Here is a 19,932-nt window from a genome sequence, read left to right on the forward strand (position 1 = left end):
CTGGACCCTGTGTGCTCAGGATACTCTTTTGCATTCTCTACGTGAGACCATAATAACTTTTATCTTTCTTTTTGGAAATTATGTCTCCAGCCTGGAAAGATCATTGCTTTTGGTCGCCATTCTATTTCTTTAGGTCTCAGTACGAGGAAAGGGAGACAAAGATGGGAGGACAGGTTGAGGGATGCCATGGTTGATGGTAATAAGGGCAGAGGGAAGGTAACCCACGCATGGGGCCTAAAATGACTGTTTCTCTGAGAAAATGCAAGATAATTCAGCATGTCAGGGAACTTATTCCTCAGAATTGGAAGCTGGCTTTCTACCTCCTGAGTAATTATTTAACAAAAACAGAGTCTGTAACGTGATCTTGTAGGAGCTTTCTCTGAATGAAGTGTTTATCATGTGTGTATGCATTGCTCTAAAGAGAAGCCTACTGCTGTTCAGCAGACCTAGAAGTGCTGTCTGTGGGTAATCATGAAATGTGTATCTCAGTCTCACATGGGGATCATTAGAGCAGGTTTAACATTCAAGAACCATCACTTTCCCAGAAAAGGCAGCCTAAGTACACACACAAAGTCTTTGGGTGATTAATGATCAGAATCCCTTAAGAGTGAGCTGTGGAGGAGCCAGACAGAATGGAATTAAAATATTGCATGTTACTTAACATTTACTCAGTGGACTCTCTGCACCTTTGTCATTCACTGGGTCCTGTTAAAAGTTGCTTATATTTCCAAGTATCTGGGAGTTTAATAAGAAACACAAAAGGGGTTTCTTGGCTTTCATTCCTTCTAAGTGATGATTGCCTTTAAGATTAATGCATCAGCTTTACACAAGTCTGGTTCAAAAGTAAGACATAGGTTTCAATATTAATTCCATAATAATGCTTTAACAATGAATAAAATAAAGTAGATGTTTCTCCTACTACAGGGGACACTACGAAGTATGTCCTAAGGCAAGGTCTACACTACTGTTAAACACTGAATGGCCATGTAGTCTTTCGTCTATTCAGAATAAAGTTCTTGTAATTTTTATGGAGATATGTCTAATTGTATTTGGGATTCTGTTCAGATAAGGCCTAATGAAGCATCAATAGTAACAATGATGAATTATCATATTTTTATCAGATATTAAACATTGTTGTAAGTACTTCATGTAAGTCTATACTCTCACTGTCTATAGTATATTTATGGAGTACAATGGGAGTGAAAGGAAGGTTGAAAGTAATGTAAAACAGAGAGGATGACCTTATGAGGCATCAACAAGAGGAGAGGCCCTTGGCCCTGTGAAAGCTCAATACTCCACTGTAGAGGAATGCCTGCCAGGGTAGGGAGATGGGAGGGAATGAGTGGGTGGGGGAACACTCTCATAAAGGCAGGGGGTGGGGGGAAGGAATAGGGGGATTCTAGAGGGGAACCCAGGGATAACATTTGAAATGTAAGTAAAGAAAATATCCCATATATATCTCTATCTCCCTCTCTCTCTCTCTCTCTCTCTCTCTCTCTCTCTCTCTCTCTCTATATATATATATATATATATATATATATATATATATATATATGTGTGTGTGTGTGTGTGTGTGTGTGTGTGTGTGTGTATGTGTATATATATATCATATCTTAGTTCCAGAACTTGCACATCTCTCCTGTGACAGCCCTGTTGCTAGGATATAGTCTGGCTAAGTCAGCTCTATCTCATGTAGACAACAGAGGGTAGATCCAGGTTATGCCATGTAGGTTTTCCACTAATCCTAAAATATGTGGTTGTGTCATGTGTGTGTATTAACTACCTATAATGATCTTTGTGACCAAGTATCACAAAGAAATAAATTGCATCATAATTCCAAGTTCTTGAAGCTCCATGCATGACCATTGGTAAGAATATAGTAGTAAATCCAACTCGAAGAAAGTTTGAAAATATAGCAGTGAAGCAAGACACTAGTTCTCTTTTATGTGTAAGAAAAGATAAGATCATTAGGCATTTAGGAGATGTAAGAGCAGAGGGAAAATAAATAATACAGGTAGGTAATTATTCACTGGAGTTTGTAGGATGCAAAGATAGACTTAAAGAACTCATATCACCATAAGGGTTATGCCACGTTCCACATACAGACTTAACCTTACCAGCTTTTCAATCTGTCTGTTTCTCAGTGTCTCTTCCTGAGATGTGGTTCCAGTCAGGAAGAATGGCAGTAGTGGGACCAGAGCTTACGTTATTACTGGCACCAGAGTTAGTGCTGATTAGTTTAGGTCATGACCTGAATAAATATTCTTTAACTCACCATGATAGAGCTGTGAAAAGAGTTCCACAATATCAGAATGACCCAAAGGGGAAATGAGCCTTGACTTCCCACAGAAAGAGACTTGTTATTGATATACGTTTGTTCTGGTTAGTTTGTGTCTACTTGCAAAGAGGCTAGCTCAGCATGACTGCTATCAGAATGGCATGTGTGAGTACTTGTGTGATATCTTCTTAATCTGCAGATGACGTAGATGGGCGGAGCCCACTGTGAGTGATGCTATCCCTATGCAGGTGAGTCTGGGCTGCATAAGACAAGTAGTGAAGTAATCCATAGGAAGCAAACCATTAAGCAATATCCTTCTATGGTCTCTGCCTCAGTTACTGGTTGTAGGTTTCTACTTGAGTCTTGCCTTGACTTTTTTTGATGTTGAACTGTAACTGTTGAGCTAAACAAACCTTTCCTGTTCTAAGTTGCTTTTGGGCAGTGTCTATGCCAACCAAAGAAAATCAAACTAGTACAATCATGTTTTACTTTTTTTTCCCACCTCCTCTCTTTTTTCTCATCCTTCATATGCCTTTGAGGAAGAGCCCCTAAATAAACTGCATATATCTGAGTCCTTGTCACAGGATTAGCATTTGGGCATGGATACTAACAAAACTCTACAGGTAGTAAATGAAGCCTTTAGTCTGAACCTGGATGGCTGCCTCCTGAACAGGGCTCTTCACCACCCAGAACATTTTCTCTTTGGTCACCAAAAGTGAGTTTGATGCCACTTGTCTGATGCACAGGGAAAAGGAAGCAGGGAAAGATCATAAGCCCTGCATGTAGACTTCCTACAGAACAGGCATGGTGTATGAGCCTTTCCTCATTTGCTCCTTCATTAACCCAGAGGCTGCTCTCTGGGTTCTATTTATCTCATTCTAATGTCTCTGGGATGCATCACAACAACTAGCAGAGCTCATGCTCATCAAATAAGCATTGGATATAACTAAATTAAAGGTTTCGCTAATTCCTCTGGAGGAGGAATCACTACTATACCATGTTTTGATTTTTCAGGTTGAGGAATTTAACTTTAGAGTAGTCAATAGCCTTTTATAACAACAGATCATATGGAGATATTAAATGTGCTGATGAATAAAGAAAGATATTCATTTTAACTTCTATATGCTTTTTACTAATATATATAATAACTAATAATATACATTAAAGAGTGACAATAACTTGACACGTATTGTATTATATTTTCCATATATAACCCGATCTACTCTTGTAACAAGCCTACCACATAGATACTATAATTACACCTGTCCGTACTCTACTAAAACTGTTTTACATTATTGGCAAAAAGTTTATGAGAATATCAGCAACTTACTTGGAAAAGTGTTACTTCAGGCTCATTCTTTCAGGATTTCAGCTCATAGTTGCTTGGCTCCTGTAATAGTTTGGATAGAATATCATGTCCCCCAAAGGCTCATGTTTCTGAACATTTGGTCCCCTGCTGGTGATACTGTTAGAAAGGATATGGAGTCTGTAGGAAGTTGGGCCTACCTAAAGGAAGTAGGCCACTGGGGCCAGGTCCTTTGGTGTATATAATTCTTGGGCCCTGCTGTCATCTTCGCTTTGCTTCCTACACTGAGCAGATAGGACCAAATGGCTTACTGCTCAGGCCACCATGCATCCTTGAGCTTTTCCATGTCTTCTAACATGATGGATTTGAACCATTTGTCAAAATAAACCATTTTTCTTGTGAGTTGTTATTTATCAGGATTCTATCACTAGAATGAGAAAAGGGTCTGTTATTACATAAACCTGGCCATGTCGCTCATGGGCTTTGGAACTGGTTTGTGGGAGAAATGTGCGAAACTTTGCAGCTGTGAGATAGAGAAGCCCCAAATCCACTAACCAGAGCTTAAGAAGCCATTCTGGTGAGAGTTCAGAGAATGCTGGTTGAAATGCAGACAAGGAAGACGACACTCACGAGGTTTCAGATGTGGAATGAGACTCCATCAGTGCATGGGCTGGAGGCCATCGAGTTTACATCCTGCAAAGCATCTGGCTACAGTTTGCTCATATCCTGGAAATGGGAGTGAGACTGAATTAAAGAGTAATGGGCTTGGTTGTCTGGTGGAGGAAATCCTAGGGCTGCATCTCATTCAGGCTGTCACGAGAAAACCGCTCATGACTTTAGCCAAGCTTCTAGTGCGAGGGGAGAGCATGAAGCAGAACAATAGGAAAACTACAAAGTGTGGTGAGGAAAGTAAAGGGACTCTAGCAGCTAAGATACAAGCAAAGGAGATACTATTATCCTGTTAAAAACTGATTATGAAATAATTATATAATTTCTTCTTTTCCTTTCCTCACTCCAAACTCTCCTTTATACACCTCCCCATTCTCCTTCAAATCACTGGCCTTATGGTAGGTGCTTGTCTGTTATAGTAACTAATTGTTATTGTATGCATGTATATATATGTGTGTGTGTATGTGTGTGTGTATGCATGTATGTATGTATGTGTGTGTGCATCTGTGCCTGGTGTTTAATTGTTTTTTGCATATATATATGGTGTGCATATCTATCTCTCTATCTATGTAGATATATGTAGATATATTCCTAAATATAACCCATTCAGACCATATAATGCTACTTATATGTATGTTTTCCACTGGACAACCAATCAGTGTGCTCTTCCCTGGGAAAGATACATCTTCTGTTTTCAGCTTTTTTTTCAGTGTCCTATAATTCTTTGTGCAGGGATGAGGCCTCATGGACTTTCCCCTGTCTAGTGTGTCATGTCCATTGATGTCATTCTTGTTCAGCTTGCGTTTGGGAGTTTTGGCAGTCATGGTTGTGAGACTTTATGGGTGCTGTTTCCTGGAAGACATAGTCTTACAGAAAAGTGCAGTATCCGCTGGCTCTTACAATCTCTCTTTCTCTTCTGCAGTGTTCCTGAGTCTTAGGTTCAGGACTGTTTGGTAACTGTATCCAGTGGGACTGGTTTCTACAACTCTCTATTTTCCTTAGTTGTACTTTTCTGGAGTCGTTGCAATGAGACAGTAGGAAAGGTTCCCTGAAGGCAAGGCATTGTCCATCAATGACTCCAGGTGTTAAAACAGAAAAACAAAAACCATCTGAAAGCCTAACATCTGAATGGAGGGGGCGGAAAAAGATACCCTCCACCTTCACAGACAAGCAAGTGGCCCAGAACATCCATTTGTTTTTACTTAGTCCCTAGTAAGGGCCCTTGAGATGTTGATTTGTTAATACTAACTTAGTTAACATTAATTCATTTAGTCATTCCTTTTTAGGTAACAGCCTGTACCAGCATGTTGCCATTATAGTACTTCCTATCACTTTATCCTATCATGTGTCAGACATAATTGTCAGTTCATTCAGAACAGAGGAACACAGTTGTTTTGTTTTGTTTTAGATATCAATTGCCTCAGCCATGAGTCCTCAAACAAAGGCTAGAGAAGTATTGGCTTTTCTGTGATAGATGATCTAAAAATGTTTTTTTATTATTATTTTTTTCTTACAACTTTTTTTTTAAAGAAGAGAGATACATGTACAAAGCATTTTAGAGGTTTGATAGCATGCATTGAAATCCCTCCAGTTACCATAAGCATAAAGTACATGTAGAACAGAATGTAACATGGAAACAGTCAGAGTTTTCTTGGTGTGTATAGATTAAACATTATGATCTTTAAGTATTTGGGGGAAAACCCAAAGATTTCACGATACAATAAAAAGAAAATTCATTGAAATATAAACGTCAGTGTCTATAAGTGACAGTCTGTTGAACCCCTCACTCACTAATGTGTTATCTCTGGTTATTAGGAAATAATTGGGCGGCTGCAAAGGAAGCCAGACAGTTACAGGCTTAACGAATTTCTTATCTCATCATTCAAAAATCTCCAGACTCTTGCTCTAACACATTCGCCTTGTAAAGGAGTTATGTGGGCAGTTACTCCAGAATCAGATAAAGTCTGGGTGAGAAGGAAAAAGAGAGGCTTGAATTTTGGGACCTATGAAGCCCATGTGGTGCTCATGGAGAGAGGACAAGGAAACAGTGCATCATGTGTCTACCTCTTGCTTTCAAAGCAGAGCAGCCTCATCCTCTCAGCACCTTGACATCATCTCACAGGTACGGTCAAACTGTCCAATGTGATCACAGACTACAGCAACTACTGCCAATAGTTAGAGGTAGGGGTGCTGTGAACTGAAGGAGAAAAAGCTGTGGGATGAGTAATAAGAAGAGGGAAGTAAGGGAATGGTAGGAACTGGCCAGGAGAGGAGTGGAAGCACAGTAAGCCTGCGTTACAATAAACATCAGTGAAACAGTATCCTTTTAGTCTGGCTGTCGTTTAAAAAGCATTCAATACATTCTTGGATTTTTGAAAAGAAATTTTTTTCTCTTATTAAATCTTTATGAGGTAGCCCCTGCTTCCCCCTGTTACCCCAACTGTGTTCCAGTTTTGCTACATCTTTTATGTTACCCATACAGACTTTTTCTCAACACAGGTCTCTTCAGGGTCATTCTTCTTCCTGGAATGTTTTTCCTCCTTGATGGACCTAACTCCTCCCTCCAGCTCAGCTCAGCTCAGCTCTCACCTCTGCATCGAAGCTCTTTCTATAAACACTTTCTTTACTTTTATTATTCTATTTCCTAGTACAGTAGCTCCCAAAGAATTTTCCACAGTCTACCTATTTATTTCTGGATTTAATTGACTGTTTGGTCAGGTTTTATGTCCTATGGTGATTTTCACAAGGACTGAGATTAGCGCTTTTTTTTTTTTTTTTTTTTTTTTTTTGGTCAGTATTTTATGTTCTGACTTGAAATCATCAATATGTCAAGATTTCCTAACCTACTATACATTTTTCAAACAGAGTTTTTTTTTTTTTTTTTTTAATAACTCTGGCGATGAAAACATTGAATATATAGGGGCACATAGGCTGTTGCAAAAGAAAATATTTGAATAATAAAAAACACAATGACTAAGGGTAAATAGCTTGGAGCTTGGTCATATCAGGCTCATCTTAATGAGTGTTTTGTTCAGGGTTAGGCCCATTCTATCTCTGTCATTTTCTATGCAAACCCTTGCTTTAAGCATTGCTTATTGGGCCCAGACCTCCAGTTGGATCCCCCTTTGGTTTGCAAGCAAGTATGTAGTCTCTTCAGAAGTTGAATCAGAAGTAATTCCAAAACTTAAAGTATTTTTCAGGTGTGGTGGCATATGGCTTTCTAGGCTAGGCTTCGAGAGTCCATGCACATGCAATGTCATTCACTGCTTGATTTTGAGAAAGCCAAGCTCTATGTGCTTGGGACAGTGATGTGGTTTTCAAAGAGCTCCAAAGGCAGAACCAGGGGAGCTTCAGGCCCTCACTCGGTCCTTGGATGAATGCAGAAACAAGACTTCCCCAAAATCCTCACCATAGGAAATGGAAATCTTAAAAAGACTCTCAATCTTTAAGTGGCTATGTCCAGGGCTACCCTGTCCTAGAATAATGAGTCACCAGTATACCCATATTTCCTCTGACAATCTGGTTAATCACTGTACTAATCAGAGAGCTACAACTGTTTCTATTTATTTATTTTTTTAATTTCTCCTTTTTCTCTGGGACCAACACAAACAAACTATATACTAGAGAGAACTTGACTTCAGTCTTGGTTCTGATGGGTGATGTTAAAGTTATGGAATGAATGTATATGTCTTCCTCTAATTCATGTGATGAAACTCCAACCTTGCTGCAAAGAAGCAGAGGGAGTGGTAGTAGGTGTAGCCAAGCTTTAAGGATATTATTAGAATTCTATTAGGTGATCACAATGGGCCCCATGTGAGGGGCTAGTAGTAATACAGGAAGAGCAAAGAGTAATGTACTATTCTCTCAGTGCAAATACTGAGTTGGTTAGTCAGTTTGATTTCCAATAACAAAGAATCATAACCAGAAGTTCATCTGTCAGTTTTTAGGATGGAAAAATCCAAGATCACAGAAAGCCATATTGGTTGGGTTCTCTCTGTCAAGGGTCTCCTTCTGGGTAGGTGACTTGTGGTTTTGGAAACAATGACTCAGGAGAGCTCACTGAAGTTTTCTTTATGACGGGAAAAATCACCTGCCAATGGTTCCACCTCCCAGCACTGCCATATTAGAGCCTGTAATTTCAACGTGCATGTAAAGAAGGTTTGCAAACCTTTAGTTAACACTATAAAATTCTTTTTTGAAAACAGTAGCTGTAACAGTTGATATTGGTTGTTAAAGCTTTGTGTAGGGGTTCATGTCTTCAATTCTAGCACTCGGGGCAGAAGCAGGAACATCTCTGAGTTTAAGGTCAGCCTGGTCTAGAGTGAGTTCCAAGACACCCATGTCTACACACACACACACAAAAAACCCTGTCTTGAAAAATCAGTCAGTCAGTCAGTCGTCAGTCAATCATCAGTCAGTCAGTCAGTCAGTCAGTCAGTCAGTCAAACAAACAAACCCAGCCAACAAGCCAACAATAAAAGTCAGTTTTAACACTACTGACAATTAGCTAGGAGGCGAATATCCAGTCATATTTGTGTGATTTTGTAGACTGAGTTGAAAGAGCAACTCTGCATATGGCCATCACTACATCATAAACCAAAGTCCTAGCCTAAATACAAAGAAAAATAAGCTGTATATCAACGTCTGATATTTCTCTTTTTTCTGACTCAGGTAACAATTTGACCAAGTTCTTCCAGCTTCCTCAGCCATTCCCATTCCCTCAAATTGTGAGCCAAAATAAACCATTCCTTTGTTATGTGGTTTCTTTCAAGCATTTTTTTTTCATAGTAACAACTAATATGGTGACCTTGGGTAAGACAGGAAGACTCCCCCACCTATGAATCAATCCTTAGTAAATGGAATTTACAGCATAAAAAACAGTGAGGAATATATACTTGTACAAAATGACTTGGGGCATCCAACATCGACACTTTTTTCTTTTACTATGGGATAAATCAGACAAGCCTTTTTCTACTCTTAGAAGAACGAGGGAATGTGAGTCACAGGAAACTACTACGGCTGCAATACCTGGACTTCTCTACAGTGGAATAAGCATCAGTTCTCCGTGAGAAGTTGGTCATAATTTTCCTTAATGCTTGTGCATGTGTGAGGACCCTCATCTTAGGTACAGCGCAGGATGGTTATAGATGGAGTTGAGGACTAGAGATAAAAGCTTCCTGCTTTTCTAGTGATTCTACTTCTGTTCCTTTTACCCTCATCAGGTAGATCATAACCTACTGCAGCTTTACATTTTTCTAACAGTTCTTTATATATATATATATATATATATATATAGATATATCTATATATGTATATATATATATATATAATTTTGAAGATGAAAACATTGAATATGCCCTTCTCTGGTCTTTACAGGCATCTGCACACATGTGGCATATATTAATATAAATGCACACAAATGTAAATAAAAGAATCCATAAAATTATTCTGCTTGGGCATATTTATGAAATGAACGAACTTTCTGGAAATTTCTTGATGACTAGCCACATAAGGCAAGGTTGTAATGACTGGCTTATCTAAGCAGGCAGCCACTCTGTATCATTTTAGACAGAACCATGCATTCCCATGTGAGGTGGATGTTGTCTCTTTCTGAACCTCAAAGGGAGTTTCCATTGTTCTGACATTGCTTGTCACATGGATAAGACAGAAATGTTCAACATCATATTTCTCATGTTCCACCTAACTGGGTTAACACCTATGGGTGGAAGAGGCAGAGGAAGAAAAGTAGTATTCTGCTGTTGTCTATAAAATGCTGCAATTGATCTTAGGAGTGAAACAGAAACTGATAATAATCCTTCATAAACCTCACAGTCTGTGAAATACTGGTATATTCTGAGGACTGAGGTAGACAGACCTCCATTATATCCTAATGTGGAAGTGAGATACTGGAAGAGTTAACCCCTGAAGTTCTCAGACCCAGGATGTTTCTATATGTGATACACTCTATCACAGACCCAATGGCTGGCTTCCACATTATTTCATAATAGTTAACTGAAATATAGAAATTGGATTAGTGGACACTGAGATTCTGCTTTTCAAAGGAATGAAATTCAATCAAGTATGACTTTTGTACAGACAGGTACAATTTGTAGCTGAGTTATTATTTTTGAATCCTGTGGGTAATTTGTTTATACCTCTCTGCCCATCTGTCTGTCTGTTCCTCTGTCTCTGTCTCTCTCTGTCTCTGTCTCTCTGTCTCTCTCTCTCTCTCTCTCTTCCCTCTCTCTTTCTCTCTCTCTCTCTCTCTCTGTGTGTGTGTGTGGTGTGTGTGTGTACATATAGAAGTAGAAGGGCACCTTCAGGTCTGATCCAGTGTTAATGGGCAAATCTCTTGCTTTGTTGATACATTGGACTTCTATTCTCCTAGGTAGAAAGGGGAGTATGGACGGGAATAATTGCTCTAAAACCTTGTGTTCTCTGACTCTCTTTCTTATGATACAGTCAGGTGTTTATAGTTTAAACTATGAACCCATTTAAAATAAGAAGGAGAAAGATAAACAAGGCCGAGTGAAGAGAAACATAGAAGGATTTGCACTTCATTTTCTGAGTATTTAAATCATCATGTTTTCTCTTTGCCAAATGATTAGAGGTTGATTTCCTAAGCAGACGCCAACTAGAAATGTTTTCTCATTCATTTCACAACTTCCAGAAGGAGTTGACAAGCAGAAAGAAAGAATTGCAGCTAATCTCAGAATAAACAGGAAGAAAAAAAATCAGCGTGGTGATGTAATCAAAATTGGAGGGGTTTCAGGGATAGAACCATGAGTCTACACCAACCAGGATTGAATAACTTCAAGGATAGACACTCACAGGTGTGCCTCTCTCTTTCCTGTGATATAACAGGCCTTGGACATTAGTGAGAAGACTCCATGCCCATCCAAACAGAGCTTTGTCCACATCTTGTCTTTTATATTGTCCTTTACAACGGAGTGCTTGTGACCACGAGTGAATGCAGGGATGTGACTTTGTTTGTGATCTTTTGGCTTTAGCAAATTTCACCTGCTCCTGGGCAGCACATCTACCTAGGAACCGTGACCAAAGCTACTGACAGACAGATAAAAAATTCCTCTTGCTTTAGTTTCTTATACTGGAAGAAATCGTATTAAAAGAACTGTTTTTTTTTTCTTTCAAATAAGCAATAATAAGAGTGTTTCAGTGTATCTTTACTGGGAAAGTGTTATTCATTGGCATTATAAAAACGTCTTTTAATAAATATTTTGTCATTTCCCAACACCACATTTGACAACTCAGTCTGTCTATCAATTTTGCAAAAATCAATATTTTATTATGGCCAGAGAATTACAAGACCTGGACTGTGTGACCGTGGGCAGACTGTGTGACCTTGGGCAAGTCACTTAATCTCTTAGTCACAATCTTTGCAGACAAGAAGGAAAATGCTAGATATGTCTCTGAGGAAGAGTAAGATTAATGACAGCAAGGCCTATAGATAATTGTCTCTGTGGCTCTTTCTCCAGTACCTACTTTTGTGTGTGCTTTTCAATTTTTATTTCCATTTGAATCCAACTTTACCCATCCACACATTGCTGCAAAGATGAAGTTTATTTAAAATATGTGTGGGCATTACTCCATCCTTGATTTCATATTTCTGGACAATGGTAGAACTTTTAAGTGCTCTCTTTTTTTTCCTTTTTGGCAGGAAGAGGAAGCCAACATAGAAGGCCTTGTTTCATCCTCCTCCAGTCTTCTTCAAAACTAGGTACTTTAATAGTTAATCAAGGCAGATTAACGACCAATCATGTTCCACTCTGCCCTTCCATTGTGTCATCAAAATTCTCTTCAGAGCGCGTGCCCTTTTCTGGGCTGTGACTAAGGTGATCCAAAGTCAATACCTACTGACCCACCAAATAGAAAAACCTATGATGCATCCTATTTTCCAGTTTCTCCTCTGACCACCTTCTATTGTTCCTAACAAGTAGCTAAGCAGCCATGCCTGTTTGTGTTAGAATTGCTCCATTTTACTATCCATTCTGGCATAAAATTTTCCCTCTGAAAATGTAAACATTATTTGAAGTCAGATGCTACTCTTCTGCTCCAGTGCCTTCTGATGTGTGCACCCATTTTCTTGTCTTCAACTATGACCTGAATAGGGACCACTTCTCCCTCCTCCTATGTCTGCCTCCCAGAGTCCACAATGTGCTTTAAAATATCCGTTGTTGTCATTTGCCAGCAGAAGACTAGCTCTAGAGGGATGACTATAGTACTTCTGTCTGAGGAACCCTGCCATAGCAGATTAAAACAGTTGGGTCTCATTCTCTACATAGTGGGGATTAAAGATACATTCCCATGATCTAAATGAAGATATAGATTTATCCAATAGACTGGACAGTAGGCTGTACGATAAAAGCCTGGTTTTCTAAGTCATCATCTTTGACCTTTCAAGGTATTTTCAGCTCAATAGAGTCACCAGGATTTAACTAAAGTCTAGATCTTCATTCACATTTTTAACGTATGGATTTTTTTTTGCTATGTTTCGATCTGACTTATTTTCTAAGTGTCTAGCCTTGGTGTAAGCAGAAAGAAAGAATTTTTTCAGCTCAGATTTGTCAGTAGTTTTTTACAATTTAGCATCACTTACCTTTCAGCTTGTGAGATTTGGAGAATAATATTATTCTTCAATTTTGATGCTATCAGATACTATTTTCAGAGGAATTTCTTCTGGAAATTGCAAGAATCTGCATTTGCATGGCTGGTTAGCCATCATTGTAAATGGGAAATATCTTTCATTTGTCATTTGGAAAACCCACTGTTAATAGGCACTCAAAGCAGAAAACATGCTGAACATTAAGGACAATTTCCACTATTGAATTGTATACATTTAGAGCCAATGCACTCCTCATGTAGAACCCACTAGATTCCTTAGTTCCATGACAATACACAGTTCCTTTCCCTATGGGTTTATGGCTAGGATGCTTTCCTTGGATAACCTTCTTCAGTCTAGTGAGGGAGAGCTGTAATCACAGGTTTGTACCAGCAAGAATGTTTTTTTAATCACAGGATGATTTTTGTCAACTTGAAACAGGTGAGGATCATCTGGCAAAAGAGAACTTCAATTGAACAATGGTTCCAAAAGATTGGCCTGTAGGGAATTCTTCAGGGCACTATTACTAGTTGATGTGGGAAGGCCCATCCTAGTGTGGGCAGTTCTTCCCCTGGCAAGCGGTCCTACCTTGTATAAAAATAAGGGAATCACTGAGAGCAAGCCAGTAAGCAGTGTTCTGTGGGTCTTCAGTTCTTGCCTTTGGGTTCTTGTTTACATTCCTGCCTTGGCTTCCCTCTGTGATGGACTAGCAGCTGTAAAATGAGATAACCCCCACCCCTTTTTATATCCCCTTTGTTTTCTTCATATAACTGGAAGCAAGCTAGAGCATGGGGACCAAACCCATTAGCTTTGTGCGAACTAAGTAAGTACTGGATCAAACAAGCAACTCCCATAGCTGAGCTTCTAGTGTGCCATTATTTCCTTAAAGGTAAGGAGAGTCTGGAACTATGTGTCAATTTGATCATTTGTGTGGCTTCTGCTACTGTCTTGGTTAGCTCTATATTTCTAGATTAAAACAGCATGACCAAAACCAACTGGAGTAGAAATGGTTTACTCAGCTCATTCTTCCATATCTTTCACGGACCATGATCAGAGAAATACAGGGACGAAATGTGGAGGCAGGGACTGAAGCAGAAGCTATGGAGGAGTTAATGTGTACTAACTTGTTCACCATAGACTTCTCACCCTGCTTTCTGATAGCACCCAGGACCACCATCCCAGAGGTGGTGTTGCACATATTGATCTGGGTCTTCCCCTATCAATCAAACGCAAGAGAACACACAATAGGCTTGCCTACAAGGCAATATGGTGGGGGCCTTTCCTCAGCTGCAGCCTTTATTTTTCTAAATGACTTCAGATTGTGTCAAGTTGACATAAAACTTTCCAGCACAGTTCCCCAGTCTAGCTTCAGTCCTATATCCATGAAGTATAAGCTATAACGTGGGAGAAATGGTCTCCTTTATCTGTACTACATGAAATAGCTGCTATCTCTGTTTGTAATTGATAGAAGACACAAAACAGAAATCATCTGTTAAATGACTTGTGAGTACACAAAGAAGATGAAGAAGGAAATAGCTTCTGTTTTTATAGCTTTCTCTACTTCATGTAATACCTTACATAAAGCTTCATACACTTTTTATAGCTTATATACTTTTATAGACATCACTTTAGAAAAAAAAAATGGTCAGTAGAGGAGGCAGATGACACCATAAAGTTCAAGATCTTTATGTCCTGAATTGACTTCAAGTCTTTTAATCATTCCTCCTGAAGGAAATGTTGCTGACAAAGCGTATCATCCATAAAAGAAAATGGTCTGGGTAATTCCAAAGCAAGGGTTGCTCTGTTACTGCTGAGGAAAAAAAAATTCAATCTGTGGTCAGAGCAAGTCTCAAAGATTGGGGTGGTTGTTTAGTGATCACACTCTTCAAATCATCGCATGTGCAGCTGCCTGATGCCGTTTCATTTATGTGGGGATTAAAGGTAATTGGCCAGGGATGCTGAAGAACTTCATCTTTCAGGCTTGAAATGTACATTAGTGCATGTAATACTTTAAATTCTGGATTTTTAGAAATCAAATTTGTTCACAAAAGCTCTAGAATTTTTGTTTTTATTTAAGAGAGTGCTAAGTCCACGACTTATAAGTGAGAAGTAGTTGTTAACATGAAAAATTGCCTTTACTTTATGTGATTTGCTAGTAATTATCTGGCCATGGGATTTTCTCCATTAAAAGCTCATGACTGGGAGACAAATTAAGTGTGACCCCTGAAAAATTAACTCTGCTCAAATGCCAGAGAAATAGAACTTTATTTTGTGACTTTATAATTAGGGAGAATGAAAACATGTCATGGAAAACACATTACGATGCCCTTTTCTTTTTCTTTAAAACGGAAGCAAAGACTCTAATCTGTAGTAAGATTACCTAAATATTCAAGATCAATCATCCTGAAAATAAGGTTTCAAGGCTTAGCAATCACCATGTAGAGTCAATTTGTGACTAAACTGCTGTCTATATTATCAGCAAATACAGTGGTATAAACTTCCTAAAAGTTAGTTTAGCTCTTTTGATTTCCAGCCTTGTATACCGGATTGAACTTGAGACACAGGGTCTCAAGTTCATTTACAGAGATGGAGCATTTACCTATAAAACTCATTGTATAACTCCTGCTGTGCACAAAGCCACCCACAAGCACTAGCCATTAAGAGTAGTGTTTATTGGGGATATCAAGTCAAATCTTGGTATGTTTGCAGATGAGTCTTTGCTTAATAAATAATTCCATACCTCTGTTAAAAGAAGCAACCCATAGGAACACATGAATGTTTTATCATGATTATTTAATATTTATATAACACAACTAAAGTCATTTTAGACAAGAATGAATAAATGATTAGAGGTTCACACCTAGAAGATAGTGTGTATATCTGTATGTGTATGTATGTGTGCACAATTGTCTTAAAAAGAGATCAGTCAGACAGTGGAAGCCAAGTATTAATATTCTGCCCTGATAATGGTTCCTCCTTGATCTGAAGGGTTGCCAGTTCTGGATTTCTGGTTCAAGCTAAGGCAGTGAGAATCAAGGCTCTGTGTTAGCTCCATTTCATTTGATACTTCTTTTTTGGAGGGATAAATTAACATGCAGTTGTCCTAGCAAAGAATATGCCATCTCTTTAATGAGGCTTCTAGATGTGATGAAATACTAATTTCAACGTAGGTTCTGGAGAAAAAAAGGTGTAGGTTGCCTTTCCTGTTCATTTCATGTCACTCCATCAAGTTAATCAAGGAACGCCTGCAATTTCTAAGAAAACGGTCAAACTGTTAATGAAGTAGTCATCTTTTAATTTACAAACAGTAGTGTAACTGATATTAGTCTGGAGAAAGACAAAGCATACCAAATTATACATGTACATCTAATTCTCTTTGTTAAAAGTGCTTTGTTTTTGTTTTTAGAGAAACATCTGCATCTTCACAGGGGACCCTGGGACTTTAAGGAAAGAAGAGCACGCTTCACTGTAAATCATTGTCAACTCTACATTGTAATTTAGCACCAAACAGGTTAGCATGGGAGCAGTAAGGTAACAAAAGGAGTTTTATTGTTTGGAGAGAAATTACAAATTTTAACATAACAGTCTTTCTTCTCCCACCCTCCCCCAAAACGTGGAAGGGAAATGCTTATTAATTTGCAAAACATCTACTTCTCACTGGGCATTGCTACAGATAAACCTTTCTTCCAGCGAGGACGTCTGGCAGATGGAAGTACTTGCTGTTTCAACTCTGAGACTTTGCAAGCCCTCTGCAAATGTCCTGAAGGAGGCCACGGTCCGGTAACATCAATGATCAGATGTCAAGGTTGGCCAAGAGAACAACATATACTTATCCCGAGATAACAAATAACATCCTATGTTAGTACTATTGCCGAAAAAGATCCTGATTTCATTTTTAAAGTTTGAAAATGTACAAAAATATCAGGGTAATTATAAATTAATATATATTAAAGCATCGAGAAACAGTCCAAAATGATGATCTAAATCGTTAAGTAGAATGTACTTTAATACAATAAATATTCCTCATTGAAAATGAATACTGTATAGGGCTATTTAGAACTCATAGAAACAAAAATTTGTATTATTACTAATTTTTTTATTTATCAATAATCTATTGGTTCTTTATCATCTCCTTTGTCATTTATATTACAAAAATTTAATACTGGAAACTGGTAGCTAAACACCTTCGTGTGCTGTTTCTGCTAATGTGCTGTCATTGCCAAAGACAACCAAATACACGGCAGCACCCCGCACCCATTTCTCTTGGAATGAAACCCAGATGTCAGGACACTTTAGATCTTGCACAAAATATATCTCATCCCTTAGGTCTATCTACAGGTTCTGGATTTCCATTCATCTACCTCCCAGTCTCATCCACACAGCTGTGTTCAATGTGTCCTTGTGAACTGATATGGAGGGGGTCATGGGTTTTATGCTCTGGGCGATCGCATGTGAGCGTACAGTCCCATGCCAGGCTCTTGTGTGTGTGCTTCTGCTAGGAATAGCATGTTCCAAAGATGGCTCCATGTCGAAATGGTCCCCACTGCTGCACTAATGCCTCCAAGTGTGGCTTTTCTGCACACATCTCCAGTGTAGGGGAAGCTTTAGTACAAGCGTGCCTTTTATTATTATTTTTCCAAATGCAGACAAGTCTTTATTATCATAATAAAAATAAGTCTGTTCTGTATTTTACAATATATTTCAAATATTTCCATTATGAAGCATGAATTAGTCCAACATGGTCAAGAAGTGTACAACCTTCGCCGAAGATAGAAGCTTCTAGAGATGCACTTAGGAGGCACATCTTGAACAGCCGCACTTCACCACCTTCTCAACCTCGTCCACAAATGAAGATCCGTCTGTGCACTCGAAAGAGTATTTCCGCCTCTTGCTTCTCAGAGGTCCACAGCACTGACCCCCAGCACACCCGCCTCTGCACTCCAAGCGAGATACTTTCTTAGTTGTTTGACAGGCAGCATAACCCTGCTGCTTCTGGTAATAGTCCCTTATCCGTTCCCCTCGACAAGAAATCTCTAGAAGACAAGAAGGACATGAGAGCAGTTTTAAGGATCGACACTGTACGTTCGGTAGAGCGACTCAAAGTCAAGAGCTCCATTCGGTGGTCGCTGCCCTTCCTTCTCATTTGAGACTTGCTCTTTTTATTAGGGGGCTTGCGGTCCATATTATGGGCTGACGGCATGACCTGCTCTTCCTTGAAAAATGGATCTTTTAGGTCCCCATTTCCACCAGAGTGAATGCTATATGTGTAGACAATAAATACAACATGCTTTTTTTTTCTGACAAGAAAATTGGATTCCTAAATCTTCTCCTTTATTACAAAAAAAGAGAAAAAAAAAAAAAAAAAGAAAAAAGAAAAAATATACATCTTCTGGTTTTTACAGGACTAACAGCTGGTTTTGTTTACCACGGGGAGCAGTTTCAGAGAGAATGCAATTTAATTTATTAGACCTAGAATTTAATATTATCCAATATGTTACATAATACAAGTAAAATTCCACTAACTTCATAAATTATGCGAGCATGAAGTAGTTCAAAAAAGAGACATCTGTTAAAAGCTTCCGCAGGCACGTTCATCTTATTTGTCTGATGCCCCAAAGTCAGTGCCAGATGGAGGAAGGCAAGTTCCGATCTTGGAAACAAAGCAGGGAGAGGTGGTCTGAAAACTCGGGCTGCTTCTATCCCTCTCACCTGCACAATTTACTGTGATAAATCAGTCCGTTCTAAGACTGAAGATGATTTTTGTACTCAGACAAGAGTAGATTTACCACCTCTGTAGTCTCTCTGTGCCCAAAGTTAGATTAATAATATATGTGGGTCAAGGGACCAGATAGAAGCTAAAGGTGAGTTGGGTAGCTGTTCTCTGTAGAAGGGAAAAGAATTTCCACGGCAAATCAAGTCGTGATAAGAGGTCTGATAGCCATGGAAAACCTTACAGTGGGGAATTTAGTGCCTTGCCCATCAGGTTTTACATAGCACTTGGACATAAGCAATAGCAGCGACAAGTCACACAAGGCCCAAACGTTTCCTTGCTGTCTGTGTAGCTCTTTCACCAGGGCTAAGCCTGACCCCTGTCTGTGCAGAAGAGGAGGTGCCCAGCTTACCTCTATCGCAGCTGTCCCCGGTGAACCCACCGCTGCATTCACAATAGGGCTGCCCGAGGCCAGAGAGCCGGCACCTGCCGTGTTTGCACTTGATCATCTGGCAGGGGTTGAACAGATCTTCTTCTTCATCACAGAGGACACCCCCATGGCCCTCCAGGCACTTACAGCTGTAGGAGAAGGCATTGATGGGCACGCAGGTCCCATGTACACATCTTCAGGGAAGGAGAAACAGAGGAACGTAAACACAGTTGATAGAGGACCTCGGAAGGTCTGGTGGTTAGGCAAACACATGACTGAACAGAGAACAGAATGCCAGTGTGCTGATTTCCTCCTCCACCTCTCATCCCGACAAATGCCCACCCCCTTCTCTTAGACGACACTGAGAATTTACCATTTGTACTCAGTACCGAGCAACTAGGACTCACTTGTTTCCGAGGCAGGGATCATTGGTCCTCTGGTCACACAGAGGCCCCATCCACCCTTCCTCGCACTCACAGCTGAAGCCGGATTGGCTGCTGGGCTGGCACGTGCCATGGGCACATACTTTCTTGTGGCATGGTTCACAGCCAGGCAGAATTCCGGTTTGCATAGGCACCTTCCGGAAGTCCTGCAGCTCACTGTTAATGTAGAGGTTCCGGATGCAGCCATGGAAGCTGGTGCCATTTTGCCCGGGGGCCTGGCGCAGAGATGCCACGTTACTTTTCCCAGGCATGCCTAAGAAGAAAATAGTGTGTCAGTTAAGAGGCTACATGTGCTCCTCAGTCATTTGTTACTGAGAAATATTGAGATTCATCAGCACATCTCTATTAAATTGAAATATATGTGTTCAGGTGAGGTAGAGAAGACTTATACATCTTGTTTTGATGCAGTAGGTTATTCTAGCTTTTAACAAAAATCAACCTAGTTTATTGCTGGTCAGTTTTTAATGGGTAAACTT

The 19,932-nt window shown here is 39.5% G+C and overlaps 1 protein-coding gene across 4 annotated transcripts in view; it reads right to left on the reverse strand.

Moving 5' to 3' along the window:
• Positions 1-17,664: 17,664 nt before the first annotated feature.
• The window catches only part of SLIT2 (slit guidance ligand 2), a gene marked incomplete at both ends in the record, with an annotated part of 320,456 nt that continues 318,188 nt past the window's right edge, over positions 17,665-19,932 (reverse strand). For all 4 annotated transcript variants that reach the window (XM_080940387.1, XM_080940386.1, XM_080940384.1 and 1 more), the window contains 3 exons: positions 17,665-17,906; positions 18,996-19,207; positions 19,421-19,709. In XM_080940387.1, the coding sequence (XP_080796513.1) occupies positions 17,665-17,906; positions 18,996-19,207; positions 19,421-19,709 (743 nt within the window). The remainder of the gene's footprint in view (positions 17,907-18,995; positions 19,208-19,420; positions 19,710-19,932) is intronic.

Source organism: Micromys minutus (assembly GCF_963924665.1).
Source record: "Micromys minutus genome assembly, chromosome: 1".
NCBI classification, from domain to species: domain Eukaryota; kingdom Metazoa; phylum Chordata; class Mammalia; order Rodentia; family Muridae; genus Micromys; species Micromys minutus.